Below are 22,355 nucleotides of genomic sequence, written 5' to 3'. Positions count from 1 at the left end.
TATGAAGTTGTTCCTATTAAAGCTTCAGCTGATTAAATACAGAGGCGTTATTGCTCTCACACCTGCATTGTGAGTTGGAAGCATTGCACTGTCTGCCCAGGGTGTAGGACGCTCATCACATTCTCTGGTGTCATCTAGTGGTGAAAAATGACAATGTCAAGGATTGGCTCAGACCACCCCAGGGTCAGTATAACTTCCAGCATATGATGCTTTTATCAAGCAGTCACAGCACATGAAGTATTTGCACCATCAATCCAGAGCAGATTTATATATTTAAGTAGTTCAGTAGCTTTAATCTGTGTATCTGCGAGATAAATCTTGAATTCATCACCAATGTCACACCAAGAACAGGCTTAAAACAACACCTTTACCACTACTACAAGTAAATGTATGACTACAGTTACATGTTTAATTTCTGAAATTAAATTTATTTTACATGTTTATTCCAGTACTGCAACACAATTAGCTGATCCTGGCAGCAAAAATTGGCAATATGTTTGGAAACATTCTTAACAGGTTGCCAGTCAATCAAATGGCTAATACAAACTCTGAGTCTATCAGAACTGCTTAGCTTTGGAGAATTGCTGCCCCTCAGGGAAACATAAAATTTCCACACAAAGCCAAAGTTGCTTAGTGAACTTAGTGAACTGCACTGCCAATTACTAAGCACTTGTCACTGACCCATTTAAAAATTATTATTAATACAAACTTTAACAGATAACGTCTATTTGAGTTGTTACAAAGACATCTTAAAAGTAAAAGATATTAAAAACAAATCGTGTTCAATTATAACTACAAAAAGAAAGTAAAAATAATATGAACAGATGGCTACAAATATGCATAAAGGCTATGATGTTCCAAACAGATAATTTGTCACAAGTCTCTCTGTTTTGGGGAAAGTAGGCCTGTACCAGGACTTCATGAAAACAGCACAATGTCACCTTTATTTACACTAACAACAACAGCAGCTAATTTCAGCTTGATCAAACAACTCATATGTTGTTATTTTCACACAAATATAACACAAATTATAAAACTTGTATTAATAGCAGAAAAAAAAACATGAACACGCTATTTAGTCTGGGCATCAGGATAATCCCAAATACATTAATAGAAACATTATTTACCTTCATTTTACCTGATGATAGAAGTTTGAATTAGCTTTTGATACACTATTGAAGCATAGTGCTTGGTGTCCATAAAGTTTAACCAGCTACAAAAATACACTCATATTTATATATATACACCACCACTGCTGCCACTGTGAGAATCTGGTTGGATTCTTGATGATTTATATCCAATGAAGACAGGTGTGTGTGGAAGCGGATGAAAACTGGATTGGTAGGACGCAGTAGGATTGCCGATATATGTCAGTGAATGTGGCGTGGTGTTTTGGCTAATATACAGCGAGTTGCCGGGTGTATACAAGCTTCCCACGTGGTTAGAACTCTGCATGGAGGACTGGTGAGCCATGCTACCTTGATATAACAATGATGCGTTTTCAGGAAGACCCGACTTATAGACAAGAGGTTGGTTGATCGGCGTTCCATCATTTGTCATTACTTGAGGGATGTTTTGCAGTGGCGTCGCAAGTTGTTGTTGTCGGACAGAGCCGTTGTTCTGAAGAGAAGGATAGTATACAGTAGATCGGAGGGATGAAAGACTGGGGATGGGATGATAATTCCTTAGAGTTGGCTTGTTGGGTGCTTGCTTGTAACTAAGCAAGTTGGCTTGTTGATACATGTCGAATGAGCCTTTGTCCGAGGGTACACGGCGGCAGACAAACAAGAGGGCTGAGGCAAAAAGGAAGGCGCCAGTCACCCAACCTACATAGAGAGCCTCTCCCAGCTCCCTCCTCTGGGCATCAATTAGCAAAGGATTGTAAAAATCTCTGATGATGACATGACCTGTCCATGACACAGGAATAAAGACACAGATACAGGCCATGAACTGCATACCACCTGCAACCATCAGGATGATGGTCTTAGCTCGATCATTATCTTGAATACAGGATGTACACCGCATCCCTGCCAGAGCCAGAAAGAGCCCCACCCCTGACAAAGCCAGAGAACAGCACATCAGACCCCTGGCTGCCTGTAACTCTGGGGGCAAAAATAGCAAGGAGTCGTACACCTTACACTGCATCCTGATGTTGGCCTGTCTGTAGCAGTTCATCCACAAGCCCTCCCAGCGGGTTTCCATCACAATGATGTTCTCCCCAATGAAAGCTGTCACCTTCCACATGGGCATCCCTGTAGTAGCTGCTGCCCCTATCAGCCCGATGAGACCAACGCACATTGCAGCTATCTCCGAAACACCTTGAACCATTGTGTAGTGTTCAAGAGTTCAGCTATGTCCAAATTAGTTATCTCACGTCGCCAACAAATTGTAATGTTTTACAACAGCTCAAAGTCAGAGACGCGTCCCAGGCAGCGAGGATCTTTCCATCTGATGCAGTTTGTAAGCTGTAAGAGGTGTTTTGTTATGGGAATGATGCTTTGCTGTCACCTGGTTGGCTCAGGGCAATGGGGGTAAAGAGGACATTTGCTTATTTTGTGTTTATGGTCCCTCTGGTTATAGTGGTATATCTGTGCCATCAGCTCTCTAGCAGAAAACACCTACAACAGGATATACAAGAAACTGCTCACAACTTCAAAAAGTTTTTAATGACTTGCTGTGTTTTTATTCCCTATCTTTTTAATGTGATGAAAATTCACAAGCAAACAAATATACAATGTAGCACATAAGCTCCTGCAGTACTTCTGTTGTCCACAGGGGAGCAGAGATGACTTTCAGGGTGGCAAAACAGAGAGGGAGCTCATATTATGCAGTCCAAACTCAGTCATTGATTGTTTCCTAACACAAATGTAGATTTGTAAATTAAAAGTAAAAATATTTCGTCTTTATTTAACTTCAGTGCTGTGGAAAATACATAGACAAACAGGTTGTTCACTGAAATATAACCTTTAGCAACAATAAGAAAGATAACCTTGTCATTACATCACCAAATATTTTCAGCATGAATCATCAATGAAATGTACTCTTCCTGTTCATAACATCCAGTTTATTAGGAATTGAAAGTGTACTTGCTTTTAAAACTCACTGAAGAAGAAATGAGCAGACCTAATACTTCAGGAGCTAAAATGTTTCACTGAACAGAAACTGAAATGTTCTTAAAATTCGAACACATAGAGCTGGGATATACTTTAAATTGATCTCGACAACTTTTGGTCTAAAGCTCTCAGTCTCTTCATTCAAAGTGACATGCAAATTCTGATCACATGAGCGTGCTGCCAGGTCGTCTCTGTTTGGCTTCTTCACAAACACAAAGCTGTCCACGCCTTTAACAAGCAGTCTTAAATTTGCATCTCATGTTTACTCAGCCATTTCTTCAGTTCCATCAGTTCCAGGACGTCATACCAAACTTAAACCGAGACTTGAGTTTGTTTTTTAGTTTTAGTTAAATTGTTTAGTTAAAATGATTTGTGTTATTCTCACACAATTGGTCATCAATAAAGCATTTACTGTCCTAAGCAGGTTACAAAATTAGCATCATCCATTGACCAAATGCTGGTAAAATATGGAAGAGGTTGGTATATTTCCTTCACTCACCAGTTAAAATTTACAATGGTAATCTATTGATAGGCTGGTAAAATTAGATAATTCACCAGCCATTTGGACAGTGGGCAAATAAATTAATTTTGCACCCTGGTCCTAAGGGTTATTCAGTACCTGTTACCACCTGATCCTGTGGCAAATACTGGTTAAAACTGAGCAAAAAAAGGACTGTTTATAAAAGGTTCATTGGTGGTGTTATTTGTGTGCAGATGTGTAATTTTCAAACATTTTGTATGTATGCATGCTTTGTTGATGGTGTGGGGGATATACATTTGCTGACATTTGCTGACAACAAGAAAATAGCAAATAACAGTAAACATAAATACACATATCTGTCTGTAACATTGCTCAGCAGTTAAAGGTTCCATTAATTGCTATATACAGCATAAAAATACAAAATTAGTCACCTAATATACAAAAAATAAGGCTGTTGATATAAAATTTCATTATGCAACACACATAAAGGTAATGGAAGTTATACATTGGCTTACCACGTCAGGGAAATAATTATGTTATGGGCTAATGTCAAGATTCTGTAACTAATTCTCTTCAACATGACCTTAAGTACTACTGAAATAATGTTTAAAAAGTGATTTGAAATAGTCATCTCTATAGATCCCAAACCATTTGCATTCACAGTACATGTATGTATTGAAATATACTGTTTTTACCTGAAATGTGTCTTTTGTTATCTGAAATGTCTCATAGATTGCTCTGCCAAGCAAAGCCATATTTAAAAAGAAATCCCCTTGGGTATAGTAACCATATCTAAGGTCATCATTACCTCAGTGAGTGTTGGTGTTCAGAGATAAGCCACTCCGCTGCGTACAGAAGGGTGTCTAGACGGGTAGCTATAGACGGTTGATGGGTGTCTTGACAGCACTGGCTGAAGCTGGGGTTGTGGTTGGGGAAGTAGCACCAGCTGTTGAGGCTGTAGTTGCTGTGGAGGATAGGTCATGTAGTCGGACGGTCTTGAGTACACATACCTCTCTGAACCTTTGTCGTCGGACTGCAGGTTGCAACAAATAAACATGCATCCTCCAGCGAACAAAAATGCGGAGGCCACCCAGCCGATGTACAGAGCCTCTCCGAGCTCCCTTCGCTGGGCGTCAATCAGCAAGGGGTTGTAGAAGTCCCTGATGATGACATGACCCGTCCAGGACACCGGGATAAGGACAGCGATGCAAGCCATTATGATCATGCTCCCTGCAATGATGAGGACCAGACGCTTAGCTCGATCGTTGTTTTCGATGCAGGATGTGCACTGCAGTCCCACCAAACTGATCAGCAGACCTAGACCACCCAGTGCCAGAGCACAGCACATGAGCCCACGTGCTGCCTGCAGATCAGGGGACAGGGCCAGGAGGGAGTCGTATACCTTACACTGCATTCTGATGTCAGCCTGCCGAAAACAATTCATCCACAGACCCTCGTAGCGGGTTTCAAACACAATGATGTTCTCCCCGATGAAGGCTGTCACTCGCCACATCGGCATCCCAGTGCTTGCTGCTGCCCCAATGAGCCCAATCAGGGTCAATAGCAGACCCACTATCTCCAGTGCTGAGTTGGCCATCCTGTCCGACTTATGTGTATAATAGCATGCGGACACAGTGTGACTGGTAGGAAGCTGTAGATTCCCTCTATGGAGTGGCTTTGCATCCCAGTGGAGGAGGAGGAGCAGGCTGATGTTCACCTGTACTGCCTCCTCCCTGTGGACAGGACACAAGAATGGGAGGGTTGGGACTTGCAACTGGTTTCCAGGTAACAGAATCCCCCAGGCCTTTTTTTTCTTTGTACACCTTCCCCAGTAGCTGCTGTAACCTGCCGCTTTGTTTATTCAGAAGTCTCGATTTACATTCTCAGATCACATCTTACAAGGAAGCTTTGAATAACAGGGTGTTCATTAACAAAGGGGTTTTTTAAAGTTCACCAATTCGTTACTCAAACTGTGTAAATAAAAAAAAAAAGACTTCGCTAATGTATTACCAGTTAGGGACTTAATATAATCTTTTTTTCCTGTTCAAACTCACAATCATCCACTGCCGTGAGGTCCCTCATGTTACAGGACATATTACTAAAAATAACAGCTGGAGTGACACTTAAGATACTGTAAATTTGATTGAATTTGTTCTAAAGAAAGATCCTAAGAAAAATCTTCATCAGATTCATGACGTGTTTTTAAATCTCAGTATTGTTTGAACCCATATTTTTAAAATTCATCAATCCCATTGTTCTCATAAGTTGAAAGCATTTGCCAGTTTATCCTAATTAGCATACCAGTTTATAATTACCATAGGTAAATGCCCCGCAAATCCCAATAAAAGTACATGAAACTACAGGGCCATGTGCACATACAGAGAGTGAAGAAGACGAAGAGGAAAAGTTGAGAAAATTAAGTCAAGGCTGCTTAATCAAAAGTCTGAAGAGAGTGCAACACTGGACTACAAGCAAAAAAAACTTAAATAGTTATGAAGTGTAGGTACTTCTTCAGAAAGTAATTGCCAAACAAGCTGTCAAATTTAGTGGTGTCAAGTGTGGATTACATAACAAAAAATATGCATGAGATTCTAAAAATACATGTTAATCAAATCAACTCGCAAAACCATACATTTTATGCATCATAGAAGCACAACTGTCACTAATTATTTTTCATTAATTATTAAATGTCATGGTTCCATTTAAGTGATGTCAATCCAAGTGTTGGTGTAATCATGAATTTATTGTGTAAGACCATAATACTTGTAAAATAAGCAAAATATTTATTTAATAATATTTTATATTGTAAAAAATTAAAAAAGCAATTTAAGGCCCCAAAATTTTAAAAATTTTTTTTTTTTTTTTTTTTAATTTTATGGGGGATTTTTCCCTTTATTGATAGGACAGCTGTAGAATGACAGGAAATGTGGGAGAGAGAGGGGATTGACATGCAGCAAAGGGCCACAGTCTGGACTCGAACCTGGGCCGCTTCAGAAGGCCTCGGCATATGGGGCTCACACTCTAGCAAGTGAGCTAGAGGCTGCCTAATAATAACTCTTTTTTTCACTAACTTGTCCACACAAAATGTGCATAAGAGTGGCAGGGCAAGGCAGCTTTATTTGTATAGCACATTTTATACAACAGGGCAATTCCAAGTTCTTTGCAGAGCAATACGATATAAAACATATTAAGGGATACAGACTTACAAGAAAGGAGTAAAGAGAAAATACACAAAAGGTAAAATTAATTTCTACATGATTTCATCTTTTTTAAATGGCCATTACTAATAGCAAAAGGGCAAAGGGGCATATTAGTGGGGCAAGGATAAAAAGATTATTTAAAATGATTTAAAATTTCAAAAAAATGAGATTAAAGCAGTAGTGATAAGTGTTGATGCGGAAAAGGCATTTGACTCTGTGAATTGGAATTTTCTCTACCGAGTTCTTCATAGATTTGGTCTACATGATACAATTATCAAAACTATACAGGCACTGCATAATAAGCCCACTGCTAAAATAAAAGTTAATGGGTACCTATCAAATAGTTTTACTCTGGAAAGGGATTCGAGACAGGGCTGCACATGGTCACCATTACTTTTTGCATTATATTTGGAGCCATGAGCACAATACATAAGACAAAATGAAGAAATAAAGGGTATCACAATTCATGGGGCAGAACATAAATTGGCCTGCTACGCAGATGATGTTCTAATTTACCTAGGACAACCAACAAATTCTCTACCTAAATTAATGCAGTCATTTGGAAAATATGGGCAATTATCAGGATATAAGATAAACGTGAATAAAACACAATTGCTTTCATACAATTATAGTCCACCAGATGAGGTAAGAAGTACATACCCTTTGATATGGCAAACAAGGTGTCTCAAATATCTGGGCATTATACTATCAAAAGATATTACAGAGCTATTAGAGCATAACTATTCACCTGTACATAAAAGAATCAAGGAGGATATAACAAGATGGAACCTTATCACTTTCTTAAGTCTCAGCTTCAGAATTGAATCTGTCAAGATGAACGTACTTCCAAGAATATTATATTTATTCCAGACCTTACCCATAGAAATGAGCCAAAAACAATTTAACGAATTGGACAGAATATTATCAAGGTACATATGGCAAGGTAAAAGACCTAGAATTCGCCTCAAAACCTTACAACTAGCAAAAGAAAAGGGAGGATGGGGTCTACCCTTGTTTAAAGAATATTATTGGGCAGCACAACTGAGATATATGATATATTGGTGTAACCCATTATATGATGCCCAATGGAAAAATATTGAATAGAAAATATCCTCTACTCCTTTACAGGCAATCATAGCTGACAGCAACCTACAGGGCTACATTAATATTATCGAAAATACATGGGTAAAATGAACACTTAAAATATGGAAAACTGTGATAAGAGAATATAGATTAGGGGATGACATTACAGTTCTTAAATGGTGTGCATATGACACAGATTTTACTCCAGATAAATTAGATAACAGATTTCAAAACAAGATTTCTATCGGTACCTGCAGATTCGGCATTATGTTACTAGAAAGGTGAAACCTGTAACAGAACCAAATGTAAGCTTGATAGGCTTGTTCAAAAAAGCATACAATTCAAATATTGGTGGTGGATGTTTGTATAAAGGGCTGTTGAACCTTAAAGATCACTCAACTATGTACGTTAAATCAAAATGGGAGAAGGAAGGAGGAATACTCATATCTGATGAAGAATGGACAACAATATGGAGGTATCAATGGAAATGTACCAGTTCGCAAACCTGGAGGGAGTTCAGTTGGAAATGTCTGATAAGGTTCTTCATTACGCCATCCCAGAAATCCCACTATGACAGTAACTCACCAGCCTGCTGGAGAAAATGTGGAAACCTAAATGCAGATCATTATCATGTCCTATGGGATTGCCCTGTTATTAAAAACCTTGAATACATGGAAGGACTTTACAATGGACATTTACAAAATGGAGAAGATCACAGCGCATGTCAATTATAATTTGGAATTATTCATGTCACGCTGGGAAAGATGGGTTAACTATGTCACACCCCACAGGCCAGACTTTGTTTTTACACACATATAGTGACATGGTAAAGAACAGACCACTCCCTACGTGTTGTACATTTCTTAATGTTCCTTTTATATTTTTGTTATAATTTCTAAAAATGTGGCATTTTAGACACATACATGGACACTAAAAAGACACTTAATTAAGAACAAATACCAAATAAGAAAACACTGGTGAATGTCAGATTCTTTATGAGAACTGTGTAAGTGGGTTTTAAGAAGAGATTTCTTATGAAGAACAGTGGGTGAATTAGGCCCATTGTTTGCACTGTGTGTCTGTGGCATAGGAGGGGTTAATACTTGTGTACCCATGTGTCATTGTCAGTATTGGATTTCTTGTCTGGATCTCTTGTGTCTCTCTGTGTTTGTGAAAATGCTGGCAGTTGTGACTCTGGCTTGGTTGACATTAAATCTCTTGGCAGGTTTGCATTGTGGGTGGACCTGTGTGAGCAATCTGGTTTTACCAGTTTAGGCACTTTTCCACTGACAACAATAGAGACAGCAACAACTTTCTGTAAACACACCCCTGAAGTAGAGCAGTTTCAGTTGGCCATTTTGAATTCTACGCAAACTCAAGAGTTTTTGGCAGGAAATGAAACACTGAAGATGGCCAGTGTCTCATTTCCTGCCAAAAACTCTTGAGTAAGCAATAGTTTAGCTGTACTACTTAATCAATTTCACCGTTCTTAATTAGGCACCAAAAATAATAATAACATACTCTTTTTTTACTCAACTTTACCCCTTTATTGAAAACCACAATTGACCTAATATTTAAGGCCAGCATTTAGAAAAAGTATGTACATTTACTATAAAAACTCAGCAATGAACACAAATCATCTGGAGGTATATTATCTGAAAAAGGCCTAGTGCATAATTTGTTCTCAAAGAGCATGTCAGCAGAGGCTGTTCAGGCATTGTTATCACCAACCATTGTATAATTACAGATAAATATATTTTGGTATAATTTAGTGTAAAGCAAGCACATCAAAATAAAGAAAGAAAATAGTATTTCAGCACAGTTCATCATGATCAATCACATTCAGTTCACATTCAATGAATTTCAATTTCTGCACTACACTTGGCCCTCTTTGAGAAAGTAATGAAAGATTTGGCCATTTCCAGAGACAGCCTTTGATCATATTAGTCAATACAAACTCATTTAAATGTGCCAAATCTTGTCAAGTAAAAAAAAAAGAGTCCAATATTGTCTTTGTGTTTGGTATCCTCATTAGTATTGACTTGGTGTGTATGCAACAGATCCTGGCGGGGGTACTGAGTAGGGAGGCTGGTAGGAGTACGCTGGCTGGTACGTGTACGGCTGGTATGTGTAGGCAGGTTGGTAGATATTTCCATTGGGGTTGTATATAATCCTCTCATCTGGGTCCTGGGTGCGAGGAGCGTGACGGCACAGAAGGATCACTCCGGCGGTGAAAAGCAAAGCTGAGGTCACCCAGCCGATGTAAAGGGCCTCCCCAAGCTCCCTGCGCTGGGCATCAATTAGCAGGGGGTTATAGAAATCCCTGATGATGACATGGCCAGTCCAGGACACAGGGATTAGGGTAGTGACACAGCCCATGAGGAACAGACAGCCTCCAGCCACAAGAACAATATGCTTGGTGCGAGCCCGATGGTCCACCACTTTGGTACACTTCATACCCACTGCTGCAACGATGAGGGCGAAGGTGGTCAGAGCAACGGAGCTGCACATCAGACCCCTAGCAGCCTGGAGGTCCGGGGGCAGAAACAGCAGGGAATCGTACACCTTACACTGCATCCTGATGTTGGCTTGTCTGTAGCAGTTCATCCACAAACCCTCCCAGCGGGTCTCCATGACAATGATGTTCTCTTCGATGAAGGCTGTTACCTTCCACATCGGCAGGCCTGTCACAGCTGCCACTCCGATTAGTCCAATGAAACCGATGACGAGAGCTACTACCTCACAACAGATGGCATTGCGACGGTCCTTTTTCTCAATTCTTTTTTTTTCCTCATATACAGAGTCTTCATACTCTGCATATGTCTTAGGCTGCTTCTCATCGTAGTAAGAGCCCACGTACGATTGAGGTGGCTTGCTGTAGCCACTGTAAGCAGTGTAAGAGGCCATTGCGGCTTTCAGACAGAGAGCAGAAGATAGACTTTTGGCTGTGCTCTGCCAGCCCAGGAAACAAATCTGAGCAGAAGAGCAAGTTAAAGCACTTATACACCCACAAAAAATACTAACGATGCAATGCAGCCATTCCGGTTGAGCTTCCTCACAGCTCATTCAATGGGGACGTACCAAAGGGTGCAGCTTTGTTTGAATACAAAAACAACAGACTCTACTAACTAGTGACCGTTTGATCTTGTGATTAAGAACACTTAAAAAAACAAATTCAATCATTGTAGAAAGCCAGTTAATCAAAGTGTGTTTCCTCTCCTTTAATGTTAAACCATGAGGTATTTTCGCACAGTTCCAGTACTGCTCATAATTCATTTATTTCTTTAAATGTATTTTTAAACAGCACACAAGACTGCTAAAAATGCACTCTAAAGATAAAAAATGCAAACTGTCTCCCTACTATTACTAGTAAAGCTAAAATTGACCAAATAAATGTGTGGCCTTTCTTATCTCTGACAACAATTGACATGACATTAAAACAACTAGTTTTGTATACACAATATTATGTGAAACAAGAAAAAAAAATATATAATATATTATATTGTGTTTGTCTTGTATTTGGGTAAATTTACATCTGTTGGTGGAGAATCTGTTGTCTCTCTCAGACTGAAAGCTAATAGTATGATCACTGATGTCAGAATGTCTACTCCTTTAAATGTAAGCTTAGCTGATTAAAAAGGTGTTGAGCACAGAAACTTGAGAAGGATTGGTTTCATTGTAACACAGTATTGTCCATTTGCCAGCAGTTCTCACCTGTCACTGACACACTGAAGTCTTCCTGTTTTCTTACACATATTAACACTGTGTTTGTAGATAACCTGTGCAGTTTTTAACATTCAGCGGCATTTAACTTTAGTGAAAACAAAAAAAAAATGGAGCAGTTGAACTGATGGGCATTTGGAGTGTTAGCTGCTGTTGCTTTAAAGTTTACATTTCATGTTTTTGTGGGAAGGCTGGTTGACATATTGAGATTATACACTAGAAAAATACAGTGGTGGAGGAAGTATTCTGCTCCTTTATTTAATTAGAAGTACTAATACCACACTGTTAAATATGGTTTCTAATAATAATCCTGCATTCAAAATATTAAGTCAAAGTATGTAAGTAAATTAGAAAATGTATTAAGTATGAAAACTAAAAGTACTCAATTCAGAAAAAATTAAATCAATTTAATAAATCAAAATAATTAAAAGGAATAGCTGCAACTTCTTATATTTGAGAAGCTGCAACCCTTTAACTTGGCTTCAACGATTATCAAAATAGTTTCCAATTAATATTACTTTTTATCAATCTGCTAACTGTGCCAGCTACTGTTGTATATTCTCAAATTGTTTATGTGCAAAAGTAAGTAAAGTAAAGTAGTGGAGTAAAAAGTGCAATATTTCCCTCTGAAATGTAGTAAACTAGAAAATGCATGAGAATAAAATACTAAAGTATACTATAAGTACCTCAAATTTGTACTTAAGTGCAATGCTCGAGTAAATGCACTCAGCTACATTCCACCACTGGAAAATATAGTCACACAGGCAAACACAGAATTAAGCCTTTATTGATCAACTAAACGGTTAAAGTGACAGTTGAGAAACTCAGTCATATAAATGGACAGTAAAAATGGCATGACAGTATATAATTGCCAAAAAAAAGTATTGTTAAACCAACCCATTACATAATTGTGAGGGATTTCGTCAATATAAACATTGTAACAGAGAACACTTCTAGAACTTTAATACATTGTACCAGAGAACATAAATTAACTGAATAATTTTAACAGGCATAGTGATTAAAATGTAAACATAGGTATTGTAAAAAATTACAGTTAAACTTAATTTGCACACTCCTGTCGTCATCTTGTGACCTTCCTCAGGCAACATCTTTCAAATGTTAGAAACATGTAAAGTTGAAGTTGCATATATCAGGCAATACAGTTCAGCTCTTTACACATATTCTTGATGCTTATGAGTGCTGGATGGCGTCCTCCCCAGGTACACGCTGTCCTCTTTCTGCACATCCCTCGCTGACATAAGATATGCATCAGTGTAGGGCTCTTCCTCCTTTGATCTACGTTTGCTGTAGCTGAACAGAAGGATGATCCCAGTGATGAGAAGAATACCAGAAGTGGCCCAGCCAATGAAGAGGGCTTCCCCTAGCTCCCGTTTCTGAGAATCTAGCACTGTTGGGTTGTAGAAGTTGCGGATGACAGTATGACCCACCCAGCTGACAGGGATGAGTGTGGTCAAAAAGGAAAGCAGATACAAACTACCCGCCACAGCCAGGGTGATGTTCTTGCTCCTTCTATTGTCGCCACAACAGTTGCTCTTCTTGGTCCCACATCCTGTGACGGACAGAGAGATGACAACGAGGACTATGGACACACACATGAGCCCCCTGGCTGCCTGCAGCTCTGGTGGAAGAATTAGCAGTGAGTCATACACCTTGCACTGCATGTTGATGTCGGCCTGTCTGTAGCAGTTCATCCACAAGCCCTCCCAGAGTTCCTCCATGACAATGAGATTGGCTCCAATGAAGGCGGAGACCCTCCACATGGGCAGGGCGGTGACAGCTATGGTCCCAAACAGGCCAATGAAGCCCAGAACCAAGGCCAAGACCTCCAACTTTGCTCTCATGGCTCAGAGGGAGGTGCAGTCCTGTCTCTCGTTTGTCGTCTTATGAAAAGACTGCTCAACCAATCTGTTGTGCACAGCCGTAAATCTACGATAATATCGCTAGCCTGCAATGTCATCCCACTGGTTTTGTTTCAGGAACAAACTCCTCAGCATTTGTTTATCTATCATTTGTTTTCTCTGAAAATCAAACAGATGTCAGGCATTTGTCATCATTGTTTGTCATGCATGACTAGCACACCTGAAAAGGGTTGCTATATTGCCATGCGGAAACCTTACCAGTTTAGTTTTAAATTTTTTTAGGTTTTAAATTTTACATGATCTTCTGTGGGTTATATGTCTTGGGCTTGCAAAACCCCTTTAAACCTAGTTGTGTAAAATGCAAAAGCTGAAAACTGTATGTCTTTATTTATTTCATGTAAAGCTGACTTTTGTTAACCTGCCTTTACTGTATTATATTGCCTACTATACCCAATCTTAGGGCCCTGACATACCAAGCCGGTGATCAGCTTTTGGTCAATGTCAGTCCGTTGGTGAGCATCTGCCAGCCAAGTTTTAGAATGTTGGATTGTGTTGTAGATGGCGGTGCCTTGTTGGTGAGTGGTATCACTCTTATTGGCAGTTCAGCTAAGTGCATGAAAAGAGAAATGAAAGTGGAAGTAAGATTAGTAAGATTATGTTTTTAGCCATTCAACTCTTTAGCAGAAATGGTTCATAAGTGTTTGTGTTATTGTTTGCTAGCACATTTTTCAACATTGCATCATGTTGTTTATATGCAAACTGGCTGATGATTATCTTAAATCAGTCTTGTCTGTATTTTGTCCTTTTTTATATAATAAATACAGGCTACCATCACTTAATGCTATGGAGAGTTATTTCCCTCTCATGCAGGCGCAGAACATACATTTTAGTTGGCCGTTGACTGTAGTCTTTGCCTTTGTCAAGTGCAACTTTTTGGCCAAGACACAGGGGAAGAAAGGGCAAAGCAAAAGTCTGCTTTCATTGTTATTAGTTCTTTTTTTTTTTTTTTTTGTACTTTATTTTTATAAAAGGGAACATAGACAACATACAGAAGAGCATAGAACGAACATTTGGTCACCTATACATTCATTCAGACACTATACTGATGGGGTTACAAATACATGATGGCTCAATGAGCATCTCTTGTGGACATGTGCACAATCCATTTTTCCCAGTAGTGCAAATATTTATCAGTCTGTAGATTTAACAAGAAGGTCATCCTTTCTATATTTTGGATATTGGTCACAATATCGATCCAGTCAGACTCTGCTGGAGGTGTGGGCTGTAACCAGCTCCGTGTTATGGTTTTCTTGCTGGCTGCTAATAAAATTTTCAAAAGATATTTGCCTCGTCCCAGTATATGGGGTGCAATATTCCCCAAGTAGATTGTGGAGAAAGAGCTGAAAGTTGAATTCATCTCCAAAAATATTTTGTATTACTTGTGTAATCTTTTGCCAATATGGCTGAATAGCTGGGCAGCTCCAAAATATGTGAAAATGGTCTGCTAGCTGTTCACCATAGTTCCTCCAACACAGTCCCCTGGCCGTCTCCCCTGTCTGCACATATTTTAACTTAGGGGTTATAAAATATCTAACCAGATTCCGCCAGCAGAAATCTCTCCAGAGACCAGAAGTAGTGGAAGTTGACTGCACAGAACAAATATTCAACCAATCTTCTTCTGTGATGACAGTTTGAGATTCTTTCTCCCATTTTAATCTAACCTTATCTGTTGAGTGTTTCTTAATAAATTGAATATGGGAGTACAATTTTGATACAAGTTTCCTATTGTCCTTGTTTTTGTACATGTCAGTAAATATGTCAATTAAGTTGGTCTCACGTTCCTCTAGTGATTTTATCTGATCGTTATAATAGGATCTAATTTGGAGATACCTAAAGAAGTCAGTTTTTTCTAGCCCATATGTGTCTGAAATTTTCTGAAAACTGTCAAATTCTCTCTTGGATATAATTGAGCAGTAAGAAGTGATTCCCCTGCTATACCAATGTTTAAACCTCCCGTCAGTCCCTGCAGGCTTAAATTCAGGGTCAAAGGCAACCCATCTCAGTAACCTAGACTGTCGTTCAAGTGATGGTGACTTACATTCATTAAACCAAATACGAAGGCAGACTTTAGACCATTGGTTCAGGTTGCTATAATGCTATAATGCTGCTCATACAGTGTTTTACTGCAATATAGATTGTAACGGTATGTCTAATTGTGAGATTTCCAAGTCCTTCCATTTTGCTGTATAATTTGGGTTGCAGCAGCATGCAAGTGGTCTTAATTGTGCTGCCTTATAATAGTCAGTCAAGCATGGTAGTGATCTGCCCCCTTTCTCTTTAGCCAGCTGCAGTGTTTTGAATTGGATCCTTGGTCTTCTACCCGCCCCTATGAATCTTGAGATCCACTTATCCCATTCGTTAAATTGCGATTGTGTGATCATTACCGGCAGGGATTGAAAGAGATATAAAAATCGGGAAAGTAGATTCATCTTTATTGTTTCTATCCTATTGTGCATATCTAGGGGCAGTTGAGACCATCTGCCAATATCTGATTTAATGTTTTTACTTATGGGGCCAAAATTACTTTCATATATTTTCGATAGATCTTTAGGTATTCGAATTCCCAGATATTTAATCTCCTTTGAGCTCCATTTAAAATCGAATCTATTTGTTATTAGTTCTTTGATATCAGTTTGGTTTGTAAGGGCTTTAACACACAAGCCCACGCATTGGTGGTATCTTTTTGAGTGTCAGCTCATGAGGATAAGGCATGGTCCTGTTTCCCAATGTCAACAAATGTCAGCTCTCCAGAAAAGCATTAATTTAATCACATTGTCTTTCCAAATCTTCATATACTGGCTTTGCTATCTTGACTGCTTCTTCTCTAATATTTTTGTGTGTGTGCCATGGGTATCATTCAAAACAACCCAATGGCACGGAGTCAGCGTGTGTTGCACTGAAGTCAGGATTAATTTGAAATGTAGCCTCATGTTTATGTCTTTGTTGTGAGGCTCATTAACTCACTTTTTTAATGATGGAGAATTAATACAATGTTCCTCTTTCATGTAAAAAAAAAAATCCTTCCTTGACCATTATCATTAGAAAGAGATGATTAAAAAACCCTATCATTAGTAAGTTGATCTGTTGAGGCTTTTTTTTTCCTTTTGATGGATTTATGTTGTAACTTTGAAACAAAAAGTGCAAAGGCGCTTGTTATGCTGCCATTAGAATGACCATTTTCACTTAAAAATACAAAACATTCTTTAAACATGACCAGGTAGATGGTTTGATTGGAGATAAAGAGGAACAGGGGTTTTACAGTTCTTAACACGAGCCACTCCTTTATTAAAACTTCAGTTGGTTCAGGCATACATGGAGAGAGAGAATGTTGTAGAGAGGTCACTCAACAGGAACAGAAACTGAAGAGCCTGTTGAACAGGCTCGCTGAGTGATACTATCACATCCTCAGCTGCTTTGAATGTAAACATACACTCACTCTGAGAAACCCGTGGCAGTGAACTCAGGTATATTAAACATATTGTGAAGTATTTCTTGTAGATGTGTAACCTCTAAGCTGCTGGTGTAAGAGTTTGGGATTTTGATGTGAGATGGATTTGATATGAAATATGATACAAATGGAAGTTAGTGAATAGTAAGGTGTTAAGTTTGTGCAGTGGCACAGGAAATCATGCAAACCTACAGCAGACTGTGTGTGCCACCTGCTGTATGTAAATGTGACTGCACATTCCTGGGCCACAACTTGATTGATATCATTTTGCAACTACTTTAAAATAAATTGCCGCTTTTAATAAAGAGTTCATTTTTAGGTCTAGAATGCAGAAATTATTTTTTCAGAAAAACAGAAAAACCAAATCCCATTAATCAAGCTTTTGCCATATTATCTTAGGCTAAGGTATGAGTCTGTGCCTTTAAAGCAAGGGCATTAGCAAAGCATGCCTGTCCCATCTCAGCACAATGTGGTTCAGCACTTCTGCAAATCCCATTGCTGCAGATCTACAGCACAATTATGTCAGTAGTTATCTTTTTCTTTTATCTGAAGGAGCACTAGAGCTTTTGTGGTGGGGGTGGTGATTGACAGGAGTGAGGGGGCTGGTTAAGGAGGATGAGCTTGGGTGACAGGATGTCCAAGGAGCTCAGAGACAAAAAAAGAGGGGATAGGTCTGTGGGAGCCATAGCTCATAGTGTCTGTTGCATGTCCAGTGGTGCCTATTCCATGTCCAAAGCTAGATGTTGCAGGATTGTTGGTTCCTGATTGTAAACATGCTCGCCGGTGGAGGAGGAAGTAAAAGCCAACCCAGATTCACTTGTGTTTGGTGTTTCACCTCACTATATTTGTGTTTTTCGGCTCTGTGCCTTTCCAGTGTCTGCTGCTTACTGTCTGGCAACTGTTTTTTTTTTTATTAAGCCCTGACCTAACCCTAGTGCTGTTGGGGTAACATGCCCACAAATGTTCCAAGCACAGAAAGTAAGGGGCAAATAAGAAAATACAGCCAGAGGACAGAGTCTCTGCAGATAATTGTGCCGCCATGGTTCTAGTGGGTAATAAGTGATGAGGGATTACTTCTGTATGAGTCTTTAAGAAAACAAGCATCATTCATACTGTCTCATCCTTTGCACTTGCCTAAAACAGTCTTTCAATTAGAAGAATACAAGTGATGAGATGTTTTGTTATTATTTTCTCTGTCCTTTTCATACATACCTGTGATTAATAGTGAAAATGTACAACAGAGTTTTTTGTTTAAAATTGGTGCTGAGCCCTATTTGTACCCCTTGTGGTAATGTGGTGTCCCCCTTCTCCATCTACTGCTCAACTGTCCAGTAACTTCAAACAACTGAAGGGTATGGACAATAGAAAAAAAGCACTTTACTACACAATAGCCCTCCAGTAAATATCAATTTGGTGAAGCTCTTAGTGTCAAAGTTTTGTTGAAATTGTCAAGGATCTGGATTTAAGTTGATTTTTGTAGGGCTGTGGAGCAAATTGCCTAGTTTCTGTTGAGTGTCTCTCAGTCAGTGCTGGTGAGGGTCTACTTGTGACCACTGTTCATCTTTGCAGATTCAGTTTTTTTAAGATTGGCTTCATGATTTTTGGATACCGTTCCCTTTGTCACCGTGCTTTTGCAGAGTTTGTGACATTTTAAGCTGAATTTCATCTCAAAACTCATGATGACATTTGCCAGACAAAGATATAGAGCCATGATAAAAGAGTAAATCATAAGCAGACCCTTGCACACACTCACTGGAGCACACTTAACAAGGTAAATTAGTTGCTTTGCACAAAAAAAAAAAAAAAGTACTCAGATGTGATGAGAGGAATGGAATGAAGCTCCATGGGCTTGGCTTGGTTTTCTATTGTATTGTGTTATTTTGTCTATCCATGTAAGGAATTTATGGTTGTGCCACAAGAGTACTTCTTAATCAGTTTATTGATTAGACCAGGGATAGAAAAAAATGTCTGCTTCTCATTTTCTTATTCCATCCAATTTATTTTGTTTAATCTGCATATTCATGGCTCTCACAATTCTCAAGATAATTATACTTTTCAGTCTGTTAGCATTTTTCAGAGGATTAGTCTGAAGTAAAAACAGCACACTGACTACAGACATTGCTTTATCCTTTTTCTGATAATAAGGGTTTTAGCTCCCTCACCATCATTCACCAACACCTCATTGGTTATGGCTTGCAAACACCCAAAGTGCCTCTTATCGTCTTCTAAAGGTTCAGTTTTTAGTTTCCCCCTTTTATTCTGGAATTTCAGTCTGTCTTTTTGGGTTGCTCTGAGGTAGGGGAGCATCGATTAGCTGCTTAGTTCTGCCGTTCACGGGCATGTCTGAGCACATTGTGCTTTTATGTGTTTTTCCTCACATCACAAAAATGTTGTGCAGGAATGATATCTGCAGAGCTGCAGGGAATGAGTTAGACTGTTGAGTAAAACCACAGGAATCGGTGAATCACTACAGAGAGGTACTTTGAATTATAAGTATGAAACAACTGTATTTATTATGATATCAATACATTTTTCTATATACACACAGTAATAAAAATGCAGTCTTAGTAGCACAATGAGTTGTTTACAAGTATGACTTCTTTCACTGTTCAGACATACTGCAAGTCTTCCCCTTGATTGCTTGAGCAAATTTGGACTTTCTTTGTGAAAAAAAAGATGACCTATTTTGGCTAACAAAATTAATTTACATATGAATAAATAAAAAAAACATTGCTTTGTGATCCATAACCAGTGAACAATCTTTTGAACACAAAGGACATTTTAAAACAACCAATGTGCAATTCTCTACAACAGAGTGTGCACGTTATGTGTTAAGAATGAAATGTAACATCAAATATTGTTTAAATGGCAATACTGAAGAGCAAAAAGGAAAAATACAAGAAATTGTTTTCACAGTAGAACAAAAATATGAAACAGCAAATTCAAGTCAAACAGGATTATGTTAAGTTAAAACTAAATTTAAAAAACCCTAGCCTCTGTGACATAGGGTTTGTTACATAATTCCACTATTAAATGTAACGAGAAAACAAACAAAATATTTTCCAGGATATAAAGATAGCTTTAAGTCTGTGGAACAAGAGATCAAATCATATGTTTTACATATCCAAGAAATATGTTCCAAAAACATGTCAGTGTATATTCATGTGAAAATGTACAAGTACAGTAAACTATGCAAGACAAGACTGTCCTTTGCAATTATTCTATTTAAGGACAAATAATATACAGCCCTTAACTATGATAATATCTGAGTCACAAAGACAAAACAAATAATGTTCTCACAATACCCAAATTTGGCAACAGCAGGCAGGACTATAGAATGCTGCCTAAATGTGCAAACCATGCCAATCAAAGCAACTGATTAGATTCCATGATTGTACCATTAGTTCATCTCTCAAAGCTTACACTTGACTTCTATGTAACAGCATTTGATTTGGGATAAAGCTCCCCCATTCTGGATTCCTGTATTGCTTCACTGATGGTCTTACCTGTACAATAAGCATTCAGCAAAAGTAAGGTTAGGAAGGATATATCTTTTACTAGCTGTGTGATATACGTCAATGCCCATGCATTGTTTGTGAAGACTGATGTCTAATCTTTCTGGAGCCCATTTATTAAGGCAGTCTGCCTGACCTCCTTAGCTTTTATGTGCCACAGTCTAGGGACAAATCTGACTGCTGCCTTCTAACCCAAATCTCATCATTCTCTGTTTGCTTTTGATCCTCCTCGTTGTTGTCGATCACTGCGTTCTGCTTCTCTGTGTCAGGCAACTTTACATCATCAGGTGTCCCACTGGCCTTTGGGGACTTAAGGCTCTTGGTTTCCTCAGTTTCTTCACTTTCCAAGGACAAAGCCATGATAGGGGCCTCCAGGTCGGATGAAGCTCTTGGTGTCTGGCAGAACTCGTCATCCTCATCACTAAGGATGTCTGTCTCCTTAACTTCTTCCTGGTCCTCATATTCTTCAAGATCAAACTGTTCTTCCACCCAGCGGTCTGTGTCACCTCCTAACTCAGACTGTTGCAGCTGATCTGGTTTGTCGTCCTGCTGCAGCCGATTTGTGTCGGGTTCCTGTGGTGAAGCGAGGTCCTGTTCAGCCTCGCCATCAAAAACGATGTCGGTGTCTATAGTGAAACGGTTGCGGACCAACTTCCTCCTGCCAAGTGTCCTAGTTGGTGCAGACACTGCAGAAAAACAGGACATCAAAAGCTTAATTTAGTATTTTCTAGTATTTAACACTTTAGGGAATGGCTTTGCAATGCTTTAACAAAACATTAGTAGTAGTAATTGACCTGTGAGGAGATGAACTGTTGCTGTTATTTGTTGATGCGTTGGTTGTCTCCTAGGCTCGTACATGCATTGGCATAATTTTCTGCTCCTATGGCATTAAGACTGTTATCTCCTCTGGTAATAGGGTGTATCAAAATCTTATTGTTTAAATTAAATTTTTATGAGAACTTGGTTCTTAAGTCTTAAAATGTGCTACATTGTAACAGCAAATGTTTCTCTGTCTCCACCTCCCTTTGTGGACGAATCTGACACAGCATGTCTCCTTCGGCAGTCAGGTATACCTGTGTCAGCTAGTCTCTATGGCCAGGCTGTGATGACTGAGTCTATACATAGTTTATCTCTTTCTCAGTTTCTGATCTGTCACAAGTGGCAGATGGTTTATCATCATGTGCTATCTGATTGGAGATGAAATGCATTACGTTTGTTTTGAGTTTTTGAGATAGAAGTCCAACAGTTGATCTAGTTTTCTTTTTCTTTATCTATAATTTTGCTGGGCTGTTCTGAGGTGTTGTGCTGTTAGATGAGGTAAGCCTCAGGACCAACTGGCTGATTCGACTTCTCTATGTTGTCCTTTTGGCAAAGAAGCTTCATAATGGTAGGAGTTTGCATCACTTTTTTTTTTAGTTGATTGTAGATTTGATTTCTCTTTTTTTGTATCCTAATTAAATAGGGAAGCTGGCCTAGTGTAGCCCAGTCCATTGTCAGGGGTGTGCTTGTTGACTCTGAGTATACTGTTGCAAATCTCATTGTGTAGAGCTTCGATCAAGTCTTGATTCCACACTTTACTACCATACAGTTAAGTTGGTTTGATTATAGATTTGATTATTTTGAGTCAGATTCTACAGTGGGAGCAATAAATATTTAACTTGTCAACATTTTTTTTCATTTAACTTATTTCCAATTCAGCTATTTGAATGATATTAAGACCAGACTTTGCTATTAAAAAAGTTTTTAAGTAGAATGACACACGCTAACTGAATTCTATTTAATACTTTGTGGTGGAGCCTCATGATTTTTTTTTATCTGCATAGTTTTATGGATATAAAGTGAAGTCTGGTCT

At 38.8% G+C, this 22,355-nt stretch overlaps 5 protein-coding genes across 6 annotated transcripts in view; all 5 read right to left on the bottom strand.

Annotated features, from left to right (window-relative positions):
- Positions 1–917: 917 nt before the first annotated feature.
- LOC121943672 (claudin-8-like) lies at positions 918–2,425 on the bottom strand. Its single transcript, XM_042487251.1, has one exon. It carries the CDS (start codon positions 2,326–2,328, stop codon positions 1,234–1,236), a length of 1,095 nt encoding a protein of 364 aa, XP_042343185.1. The 5' UTR covers positions 2,329–2,425; the 3' UTR covers positions 918–1,233.
- A 266-nt stretch (positions 2,426–2,691) lies between these two features.
- On the bottom strand, positions 2,692–5,216 carry cldn8.1 (claudin 8.1). Its single transcript, XM_042486931.1, has one exon. The coding sequence runs from the start codon at positions 5,189–5,191 to the stop codon at positions 4,421–4,423; it is 771 nt and encodes a 256-aa protein (XP_042342865.1). The 5' UTR covers positions 5,192–5,216; the 3' UTR covers positions 2,692–4,420.
- A 4,184-nt stretch (positions 5,217–9,400) lies between these two features.
- LOC121943509 (claudin-8-like) lies at positions 9,401–10,836 on the bottom strand. The gene has a single exon (XM_042487033.1). The coding sequence runs from the start codon at positions 10,782–10,784 to the stop codon at positions 9,909–9,911; it is 876 nt and encodes a 291-aa protein (XP_042342967.1). The 5' UTR covers positions 10,785–10,836; the 3' UTR covers positions 9,401–9,908.
- A 1,535-nt stretch (positions 10,837–12,371) lies between these two features.
- LOC121943676 (claudin-17-like) lies at positions 12,372–13,506 on the bottom strand. The gene has a single exon (XM_042487254.1). The coding sequence runs from the start codon at positions 13,460–13,462 to the stop codon at positions 12,773–12,775; it is 690 nt and encodes a 229-aa protein (XP_042343188.1). The 5' UTR covers positions 13,463–13,506; the 3' UTR covers positions 12,372–12,772.
- A 6,532-nt stretch (positions 13,507–20,038) lies between these two features.
- tiam1b (TIAM Rac1 associated GEF 1b) overlaps positions 20,039–22,355 on the bottom strand; it is an 82,090-nt gene continuing 79,773 nt past the window's right edge. For both annotated transcript variants that reach the window (XM_042487087.1, XM_042487088.1), the window contains exon 27: positions 20,039–21,189. In XM_042487087.1, the coding sequence (XP_042343021.1) occupies positions 20,651–21,189 (539 nt within the window). In that variant the 3' untranslated portion in view covers positions 20,039–20,650. The remainder of the gene's footprint in view (positions 21,190–22,355) is intronic.

Source organism: Plectropomus leopardus, chromosome 5, assembly GCF_008729295.1.
Source record: "Plectropomus leopardus isolate mb chromosome 5, YSFRI_Pleo_2.0, whole genome shotgun sequence".
Lineage (NCBI taxonomy): Eukaryota > Metazoa > Chordata > Actinopteri > Perciformes > Serranidae > Plectropomus > Plectropomus leopardus.
This window is presented reverse-complemented; position numbering and strand designations above follow the sequence as displayed.

Excerpts from the sequence above, each read along its gene's own strand:
- LOC121943672 (XM_042487251.1), bottom strand. The coding sequence starts at position 2,328 with ATGGTTCAAGGTGTTTCGGAGATAGCTGCAATGTGCGTTGGTCTCATC.
- cldn8.1 (XM_042486931.1), bottom strand. The coding sequence starts at position 5,191 with ATGGCCAACTCAGCACTGGAGATAGTGGGTCTGCTATTGACCCTGATT.
- LOC121943509 (XM_042487033.1), bottom strand. The coding sequence starts at position 10,784 with ATGGCCTCTTACACTGCTTACAGTGGCTACAGCAAGCCACCTCAATCG.
- LOC121943676 (XM_042487254.1), bottom strand. The coding sequence starts at position 13,462 with ATGAGAGCAAAGTTGGAGGTCTTGGCCTTGGTTCTGGGCTTCATTGGC.